We start from the raw sequence: 10557 nt of genomic DNA, 5'->3' as shown, positions 1-10557 counted from the left end.
ATGCTTATTTTATATCGCTTCGAGTCTGATGAGACTATATGGCGATTGATCAAGACTTTAAAAAATGGTTAGATCTCACCATTCTACCCGGCCAGGAATCGAACCTGGAACCTATCCGTTGTGAAACTGAAATTATTGAATTTTATAATTATTGGACGACGCAAAGTTATATACTCTTACATTTTTTTAAAATATACGGGAAAAAGGGCTTGATTTAGGGATAGGGCTTGAGTTGAGACGAATTTCTAATCAAGAAATTTGGAGTTGTAATGGGAATCAAATTTGAATTTAAATATATTTTGTATAACTATTCGGTTTACAAAAGCATAGGCATGATTTTACAGAAATCTATGTAGCTAAAATTCCTATCCCTAGAATGGTCTGAAGGATTCGAATTTAGGTTTACAAATTTTTGTTACAAGTCGGTCTGTTATTTGTAAATTATTCGATGTGTTTGTAGATCCCTGGGTAAATCCGTAATTTCCTCACCAGCAATTAGTCGCGCTAAAGGCTATTATGGATACTTTCACGGAAACACTTTCTTCTACTCGTTGATATTTTAATGAATTTTTGGCAGTTGAAGTTGAAGATTTTAAGAGTTTGGTTGAAACTGTCCACAACGCGTTACAATAAACGAATTCCTTATTTGCAAGAAAAGTCACCACTCTCGGTTAAAGAAATTTTATTNGTGGCAGTTGAATTTGAAAATTTTAAGTTTGGTGGAGACTGTCCACAACGCGTCACAATGAACGAATTCCTTATTTGCAAGAAAAGTCACCACTCTCGGTTAAAGAAATTTTATTCCCGGATAAATTCAATTGTTCGTAACTTACTATTAATTCAGTACTATCCCGCGTAATCGAAGGAAGGATTGAAAGACCGGACCGATTAAATGAACTATTTCCACCAGAATTGTTACTGCTCCGTCGTTGCTTCAAGACTGCTTGATTTTGGTTTTTCTGACATTTTTATATGAATTTTGGGTCACTTGTCACATGGGCTCCAACGAGTCCATTTTTAATTGGTGGAAAATGTCGTATGACTTCTCCCACTCTTTTGATTTTTATGGGGAAGTAGTTCATCGGTTTTTGGGGTCTCAATTAATCGGTTTTCAATCGTTGCTTCGCGTGTGAATCTTAGTATTAAGTAATTGGGGCCTGCTGAGTGTGTCATTTCATCACTTTTGAACTCAATTCTGGTGTCTTTGGAATTTTTAATTGAGTCCGGGTGATGAAATGCACTCAATTTAATTTACAATTGTGGATTTGGTTCTTGATTACCTGAAATTATAATCTTACATAAAATTTATTCTATTATTAAATGCCTAGTACAAAATTTTGGACATTACAATACTCGTGTTTGGCCATTATAATGAACGAATTGAGTCAATCACTTATTCTTACCGCAGAATAAACCGTAAGGTTTAATGGCTTGCATTTAAAAAAAAACTAATTGAGTCATTCAGTATATTTTTGTGGGAACTCGATAACTACTCCTTTTTTCACGAGAAATAGGCAACTTTTAGGGGAATAGGGGAATAGTTTTAGGGGAATAGGTCAGATCTGTTTTATAGAGGAGAAAATTTCGACGAATTAGGTCCCCTTATATTTTCCCCCAAACGCACTTATGAACGAGATAATTAAAGAATTAATAACAGAAGATGCATTATCAGGCATGAAATTTGTTTACTGAGCCAGAATGAAACTGTTTGCAGGGCTAGAAATTGAAAATTCTCTTGGCATGCAGCTGTGAGATAAAACTCTCATGATAGCTTGAATCGATACTCGTGTTTGGACATTGTAATGAACGAATTGAGTCAATCACTTATTCTTACTGCAGAATAAACCGTAAGATTTAATGGCTTGCATTTAAAAAAAAAACTAATTGAGTCATTCAGTATATTTTTGTGGGAACTCGATAACTACTCCTTTTTTCACGAGAAATAGGCAATTTTTAAGACTGAATTTATTAGGCAATTAAAGGTTTTAGAGGAATAGGCCAGATCTCTTTTATAGAGGAGAAAATCCCCTGCGAATTGTCCTCTTATATTTCCTCCCAAACGCACTTATGCACGAGATAATTAAAGAATTAATAACAGAATATGTATTATCAGATATGAAATTTGTCTACTGAGGTAGAATGAGACTGTCTGCAGGGCTAAACATCGAAAATTCTCTTGGCATGCAGCTGTGAGATAAAAATCTCGTGATAGCTTGAATCGATAATCGTGTTTGAACTTTACAATGAACGAATTGAGTCACCTGAATGAATCAGAATATTGAGGGTATTTTAATTTAATTTCCAGGAATGTCAAAAAATAATCAGATTGAAGAGTTTGAATGCCGATACGAATGTCTCCCTGCTGGCCAAGGAGGTGATGGAGAAATGCTCCTTGATTCATGAGTCAAAGCTCCACGAGGTCGAGCAATTAATCTATTATTTACAGAATAGGAAGATCAATAACGAAGGTAAATGATTCAAAATACCACTGAAACTAGTAGTTTTACCAAAACACATGTAAAGACCTTCTCCACGAAAGAACTGCCTTCAGAAATTTAGGCATGGGATCGATTTCTGATAAAATTCTGAATATGAATAAATTGGTTACGATTCCGAACAAATGATTTTTATGGTGGAAAATTGATTCTTTATAAATGATTTATAAAAAATACTCGTAATTTTAAAAAATTGCAATTTTAAACTTATTTCATCAATCTTCCGAGAAAAAGTAAATTTTGCAGTTTTTTTCCGATTTTTAAAATGTTTTCTAACGGTTTAATATCGAGATTCAAATTCAGACCAGCAAAGTTTAATTCTATTGATTCCCCAGGTTTCGACGGTAATTTTCACCCACCGAGGCCCACCTCCTCCACCTCCACGACCCTCCCCCCCTCTGAGAATGGGGACCTGGAGCGGGCAGTCATCTCCAACGTCGACAGCTACATAGAGCTCCTCTACGAGGAGATCCCAGGCAAAGTGAAAGGCTCAGCCCTGATCCTCCAGCTGGCCAGAGTCCCAGACAACCTTCTGGAGCTCACGAAGAACGAGTCCCTCCTCAGTGCCCTGGCGAGAGTCCTCAGGGAGGACTGGAAGCGCAGCATAGAGCTCTCCACCAACATCATCTACATCTTCTTCTGCTTCTCCACGTACTCTCAGTTCCATAATATCATCTTGGAGTACAGGATTGGCTCGTTGTGCATGGAAATCGTCGAGTTCGAGCTCTTGAGGTATCATTATTGATCCTCCAGGCTTCTATCATCCTTTAATAAAAAATCCTGTGTAACGTTTTTTGAAGCTAATCCATTCGGCGTATTGTGTCATTGGATTTTTTATAAATGACCATAGCATACCTTACAGATATACGATAATACCTTATTATATTATATTCTATATTATACTTTATTATAATGCATTGTATAATGTATTATATATAATACATTATGCATATATAATGGTATATGTAATATAGCACAATAAGCTCGTAATTGTTATTTCAGATATTTTTCCAAAAATTTTGAAAAATCCTTCGTAATTAAAAAATTCGAGGCCCTGAACTGTTTTTGGCATTTTAAGCGTTTTCGGACAAACGACACGGACGAAAAAATTTAATAGAAAAACCTGTCGAATTCGTTAGAAAATTCTATTGAATTTCTATTGAACTATTCTATTAGTTTTTGGCCGATTCTATTGAAATATTCAATACAAAATATTCAGTAGAAAAAGTCAATAGAATTCAATTTTTCTATATAACTTATTCTATTGAGATATTTTCTATAGAATTTCCGCGGCTCAAATTTAATTAATAGAAATTAATAGAAATTTTGGTAAACGAATAAATTTCAAAATGTATCTTCTCCCGCATTTTTTATAATTAACGAGCAAAAATTTGCGATCATATTCAAAAAACGATTTTTTAAAAATACTTTGGGGATTTTTATTAAGTTGACTTTCCGATTGAACGAAATTTGAATCCCTAATTTCGAGTGGTCCGAGACAATTTTAACCGGCAAAATCAGATTCCGGAGGAAAAATCATGCGAAAAGTAGTATTTTCAATTTTTTTTCTGAAAAACGAACAAGTTTTTTTCCCGGAGTGAGCCTCCCCTTAACTCGACTAAAAATGTCTCAAAGTTTTCTCCATTTCGAGCTAGACTTCCTCCAAATGAAATGACAACTGCACTTGATCGAAAGCATCATGACCCTGAAATAATCCTTGATTAATCCCCCCAGGTACGACCAATGGAAAGACGACATGGAGAAACGTCGTCGTCACTTCGAGACCTCCACAGGGCTGGTCCTCTTCCCGTCGACCAACGGTGAGAACAACGACAAAAAGCTCAAGCTGACCGACGACATCTGGAGCACAGAGGGGCCCCTGGACTACGAGCTAAAGCGAAGGTCCACCGAGATGCACCTGCACATCTCCGAGGGCGAGATAAAGCGTCTCAAGGAGGACCTCGAGAAGAGCAGAAAGAAATTCAAGAGTCTCACGAAGAAGCAGGAGCAGCTCCTGCGCGTCGCCTTCTACCTCTTACTGAACATTGCTGAGAACACCGAGGTCGAGAGGAAGATGAGAAAGAAGAATGTCATCGGGATGCTGATCAAGACCCTGGACAGAGTCAACACTGACCTTCTCATTCTCGTCATAACATTCCTCAAGAAATTGTCGATATTCAGGGAAAATAAGGATTCAATGGCTGAGGACAACATCGTGGAGAAGCTGCCCAGGCTCCTCCAGAATAACAATCCTGACCTCGTCCTGAGCACTTTGAAACTCCTCTTCAACCTCTCGTTCGATGGGAAATTACGGGGCAAGATGGTGAGGGTGGGACTTCTCCCTAAATTGGTGAAACTGCTGGGAGCCAGTGATTCGCAGAATAAGAATACCATTCTGGGACTGCTGTATCACCTGAGCATGGATGACAAGGTGAAGTTAGAAATGCAAATGCATCACATGATTCGTTATGTGACGGTCACGTGACGAGGCGTTCATGACGGCTGTCAGAATTCCCCCTCCCCCTTCTGTGACCGTCACACTTGTCAAGAAAAAATGACAGTCATTTTTCATCTATATAGATGAAACTTTATTTTTTTCTCGGTCAATTTTCAGTTGAATTCCTTTTGTATTGACCTAATCCGCATTTTGAAATGGAAATCACGTTTTTTTTCCATCCATATAGATGAAACTATTTTGTTTTATTCATGACCGTCACAAATTGGAAATTAGTTATGACCGTCATTATGCAACTATATAGATGGTTTGACAACAATTTGGTTACAAATGATTTGTGACAATCATTTGTAGTTGGAAAATTTGTGCGTCACATGACCGTCATTTTTTGGTCATATGACGCGATCTAAAAAATGACGGTTATTATGCATCTCTAGGTGAAGTCCATGTTTGGGAACAGCGAGTGTGTGCCCATGGTGACTGACATGGTCCTCGAGGAGGGGGAGGAGAGGACCAAGAGGGAGCTCACCGCACTTTGTATCAATTTGGCGTGTCATAACAGGAATGCACAGATCATGGTGGAGAATAATCGACTGCAGGGACTCATCAGGAAGGCTTTCAAGAGCCAGGATGCTTTGATTATGAAGATGATTAGGAATATTTCACAGCATGAGAGCACTAAGGAGCATTTTGTGGTAAGTTTTTATCAATTCAACAGCGAAGTGGTAAAACGGTTCAAGTCGACTCATCTCCCAGTTGAGTTTTTGAGGAATAGTTTCGAATCTAAGGGAGATAGCGAAATTTTCGTGATTGCATTTGTTGTAGCTCTCAATCGGCTCTACAAAAGAAGTTATAACAAAAATTTTGCTATGTCCCTTCGATTTCGAGATATTCATTAAAAACTGGTCAATAGTCAAAATTGACTTGTACGGTGTTACCACTTCGCTACTGAATTTAATTTTAAGGAAATTTATTGCAAGAAAAATCCACCGAAAAATTTTTTTTGTTGCAATAGACCATCGCCCGAGGGCCTTCAGTCAAGTATTTACATATGGACATAAATTTTTCGTTCTATTTTTGATGGTGTAGTTGGAGTCCTATGAGGTGAAGATGATACATTAATTGGTTCGAGGTTTTTAGTATTATTTTACTTTTCCACGATTTTTGCTTCCGAATGGAAGCTTTGAAATCGATTAAATTTAATTTTCGGATTTATGTGTTATATGGACTCATTTTGATCCAAAAAGTTAGAAAATGCAATTTTTAGACCGTTCATTTTTTAACTTTGAAATTGTCTTTTTTTCTAAGTTTTCATGTTGTGATTCATCTTCATATTTGTCATCAGTGAAGAGTAAATCATGAGAAAGTGGAAGAAAAGATTTTTTCATTTGTGTAATTATGCCATTCTCTCATGAATTAATGATTTGGACAGGAAATGTCGAACGATTTTTTTTTCTTTCTAACGATTTTCCATTCTTATTTCTGTTCTTTGCTTTTATGTAATGACATAATGAACCGATAATCCAGTCAATCTGGCCGATGAAGGTATGGTATAGTCTAAAAAATTCAGCTGCCAATGAAAAAATTCCAATCGATCCGTAAAAATGTCCTGAACAACATATCAAAATGTTTAATCATCGTTTCAACCGGCAGGTATTCAAATTAATTAAAAACTATCGACTTTATGTGGCGTAACGCCAAGAACTTTAACTGTGCGACTTTAACTTATTCAATTGACAAAAAAAAATATACGACGGTGGCTGTGTGGTTAGAGTGTGGAATTGGCATGCGGGAGGCCCGGGTTTGATTCCTGGGTGGGGGCCCAACATTTATGATACTCTAAATCTCACGGTTTCATAGTCGAGCGGGAGTCTCGCAAGAGGCGACTCAAATGACGTTTTCCCTCGTTCTTCGGCGAGTGTGGTGCAGGGGTTTGGGGGGTGTGAAGGGAACAAATCGTAAAAACCCGAAAGGGTATACGAGAGAAAAAAAATGAGATAATGATTGAATAAGCTCGTTGGAGTGTAAAATATCTTTTTCATTTAAGGCCCGGCTGTACTATCTTTCGAATGTTATCTGGATTTTTTTTATCTTTCGCAATCCAAAATTGTCAATTGAGTGGTACATCATGTAGAAATTCCCAAAAATTATGATAGAATGATAAAAGAAAATGGAAAAAATTCTGAACTTTTTCATACAGCATTTTTAATTGAGATTCAGAATGAGTTGAAAAAAGTGGAAATTGCGAATTGACAATTTCAGATGACGAAAGATGAAAAAAAAACATCGAGATAACGTTCGAAAGATAGTATACCCGGGCCTTAATTTGCAGGAATTTGTTGGAGATTTTGCAATGGCCCTGACTCAATCAGACTCCCAAGAGTTCGTCCTGGAGATTGTGGGAGTCCTAGGGAACCTAGTGCTCCCGGATTTGGACTATGCGCAGATCCTCCAACGCTGCAATCTAATCCCCTGGATCAGGAATAATCTGGTCCCTGGGAAGGTTCAGGATGATCTGGTGCTCGAGGTGGTAGTGCTCCTGGGGACTGCAGCCTCGGACGAGGACTGCGCGAGGCTCCTCTGCAAGGCTGACATACTGTTATCATTGATTGAGCTGCTCAAGGCTAAACAGGAGGATGATGAGATCGTCTTGCAGATTATTTACGTTTTTTATCAAATCGCTATGCACGAGTCCACCCGGGATTATCTGATCAAGGAGACTGGGAACGAGGCCCCGGGGTATCTCATTGATCTCATGCACGATAAGAATCCGGCCATCAGGAGAGTTTGTGATGCTTGTTTGGATGTGATTGCTGTGAGTATTCGATTAAACTTCTATCAGCGAAATGTGACTGGATAAAATAGGAAATCATGAGCAGATGGGGATTTTGTCTCAATTTTTTCTGAATAGATGGCGATTAGACAAAAATTTTGAAAAAAGAAAAATTGAAAAATATTGATAATTGAGGGAGTTATGATTTTTTCAAAATGACTAGTTTTTGTTAAAAATTATTTTTTTCCAAATTGGCCTCAATATTTCTGTGGGGTTTCGAGCTATCAAATCGGCCTTTGTCCCACTCAAAGAACATGAAAAACCCTTCAAAATGAGACGTCATACATAGCATTATCTTCAGTTTGACGGGGTTTACACCCGAAAACGATTTTTTTTTATCGTTAATTACTAAAAAAGCTTTTTTTTTTAATCTGAAATTTTCACCAAAAATTGTCAATAAAATGAAAGGAATTTTGCCGCCAATAAGAATTTTTTTTTCAGTGAGACAAGTATTGAAAATGACCGAAAATTACTATTATTCATGGAATTATCCCCCAAATGAGTGAATATTCAATTGAATAATTAAAAATAAATCAATTCAATTACATTTTTGATTACCAACAAATGAAAGCTCTTTGGAAAATGTATTTCCATTGTATAATTAGAGAAACAATAATTTTTCAGTCAAAAAATCATACTGACGATGAATAATAGAAGATATAATGAGTCTAACCTCCACCATTTGCTAATATTCAATTGAATATTCACTTATGTGGGCGATAATTGCATGAATCATCGCGATTTTCGGTCATTTTCAATACTTGTCTCAACGAAAAAATTAATAACCTCTGAAAACGTTAATTGTAATTATCATTACAATAATTTCAGTTATGTGATAAAGACTGGGCAGCCAGGATTAAAGTCGAAAAATTCAGATCTCACAATCAGCAGTGGCTAGAAATGGTGGAGTCCATTGCAATAGACAACACAAATCATCTGATTGTCGATGAGGACGACAGTCTCCCACCCTTCATGAGTGGAGATCTTCTCAAGCACACGATGCTGTTCCCCTCGGGGAATTCCACTTCCTTCATTACTGATGATGGGGACTCAGTCATCAGAGGGGGGTTAGACTCTTCAGATAATTCCAGTCGTCCTGCGAGTCGGTAATAACACGAAAACCAATGTATTTTCATTTTTATATGAAAAACAAAAAAATCATTTTTACTATTTCGCGAATATCTCGAAATACGTTGGGTTTAGAGGAAATTGTCAGAAGACCGTTTTTGTAGAATATTAAATTCTGCATAAAAAATGTTTATTGACATTTTCGTCTAAATGAACTGGTTCTCAAGATATTTTCAAAATAATCTGCACCTGATTTTTACATTAACTTTTTTTCCCATTTCTTTTTCACTAATTTAATTTAGTTTAATCTAATTATACAATAATTTAATATTAATGACTTTTAAAAGATTTATTCACTGCATAAATTTCATTTTTACAATTTTCTTTTCAGATACAGTCGAGACTTCGACGACATAACAGACCTGATGGCTCGCTCCAAGTCTCGAATGTCAGTTGGTTCAGGTATTGAGGACCTCTACCACAACCCAAAAGTGAAATTCTCAGAGTCTGACAACTCCCACGTCCTAATATGAATAAAAAATGTGCTTAATACCCACAAATCTTTTCGACTGAGAAAAAGCACTATGCTTACGTTTCGCGAGGAAGCTTCAATCGAGCTGTGGAGAGAGACAGCCTAGTTGCATGCACAATTTGTAGAAATTTAGATTTTTTCCTTTGATCTCTGAATGTTTTTTTTAAAGATAGTGCCTTTACGTTGTCAGATGATTCACAGTCTCGTATTTTTATGTCAGTGCTTTGTAAGATCAACTCTCACATTCATGTTACTAGTCAAAGTATTATTTAAGGAAGTATTTACCTGGAGAATAATTTAATTGAATTTAATGAGACATTCGAACATAAAATCAATAATTATTGATTGTTCAAAATTTAATCTCGACGGTCTTTTTACAGAACATTTTCTGAGAAAGGAAAAACGTTAAAATAATTCATTAAAATGATAATTCAATAGTGAATAATTGTTGATATTATCGGAAATTTATTTGATTCAAATGAATTGTTCAATCAGGCCTAAATGCATATTAATTCACGTAGGAAAAAATTTAATAGAAAAACCTAGCATATTCTCTAAGAAATTCAATAGAATTATCATAAAAGATCTATTGACTTAAATAAAACCAATAGAATTATTCTATTGAATAATTTTATCAGTTTTTTGTGCTATTTCTGTTAGAGCTTATGAATCTTAACCGTGTCATTTTTATAGAAAAATGCGAATTAATTTTCATTTTTCTATAGAAATTCTTAAGATTCAATTTTCTTATTTTTTTCACTGCATTTTGTCTCGTATCTCATTATAAAATCCAAGAAAAAAAATATAAAACTCATTGCAGAGAATTCTTATACTCTTCTGTAGACTCTTTTTCTGTAGACAATATCTATTGACAAACACACGGTAAAGGTGCATAATTTTTCACAGAATTAGAAAACAAATAGAATTTTCCAATAGAAATTCAATTGAATTTTCCAAAGAAAACTAGATTTTTCTATTAAATTTCCATACATGCTAAGTATTAAATGAATTTTAGATCAAGTCTGCTATTGTCGTTTCGATATTACGTAATTTATGTAAATTATTTATTAAAAAATCACTGATCTCCTGCATTTATCAACGTGTATTATAGTCAAGTACTTAAAAATAATTTGATTAAACTCATCAACTGTTTCAAAAACACGCATCAACTCAA

At 35.8% G+C, this 10557-nt stretch overlaps 1 protein-coding gene across 1 annotated transcript in view; it reads left to right on the top strand.

The window, feature by feature from the left end:
- The window catches only part of LOC107035872 (kinesin-associated protein 3), an 11426-nt gene extending 952 nt beyond the window's left edge, over window positions 1–10474 (top strand). Inside the window, exons 3-9 of the mRNA XM_015253485.1 lie at window positions 2306–2468; window positions 2831–3227; window positions 4230–4926; window positions 5388–5645; window positions 7283–7765; window positions 8612–8889; window positions 9243–10474. Coding sequence (XP_015108971.1) covers window positions 2306–2468; window positions 2831–3227; window positions 4230–4926; window positions 5388–5645; window positions 7283–7765; window positions 8612–8889; window positions 9243–9384 — 2418 coding nt within the window. The 3' untranslated portion in view covers window positions 9385–10474. The remainder of the gene's footprint in view (window positions 1–2305; window positions 2469–2830; window positions 3228–4229; window positions 4927–5387; window positions 5646–7282; window positions 7766–8611; window positions 8890–9242) is intronic.
- Window positions 10475–10557: the final 83 nt, after the last annotated feature.

This window comes from Diachasma alloeum, unplaced genomic scaffold (genome assembly GCF_001412515.2).
Source record: "Diachasma alloeum isolate Michigan unplaced genomic scaffold, Dall2.0 Dall_scaffold_00201, whole genome shotgun sequence".
NCBI classification, from domain to species: domain Eukaryota; kingdom Metazoa; phylum Arthropoda; class Insecta; order Hymenoptera; family Braconidae; genus Diachasma; species Diachasma alloeum.
The sequence above is the reverse complement of the archived record's forward strand: the minus strand, read 5'-3'. Positions and strand labels throughout refer to the sequence as shown.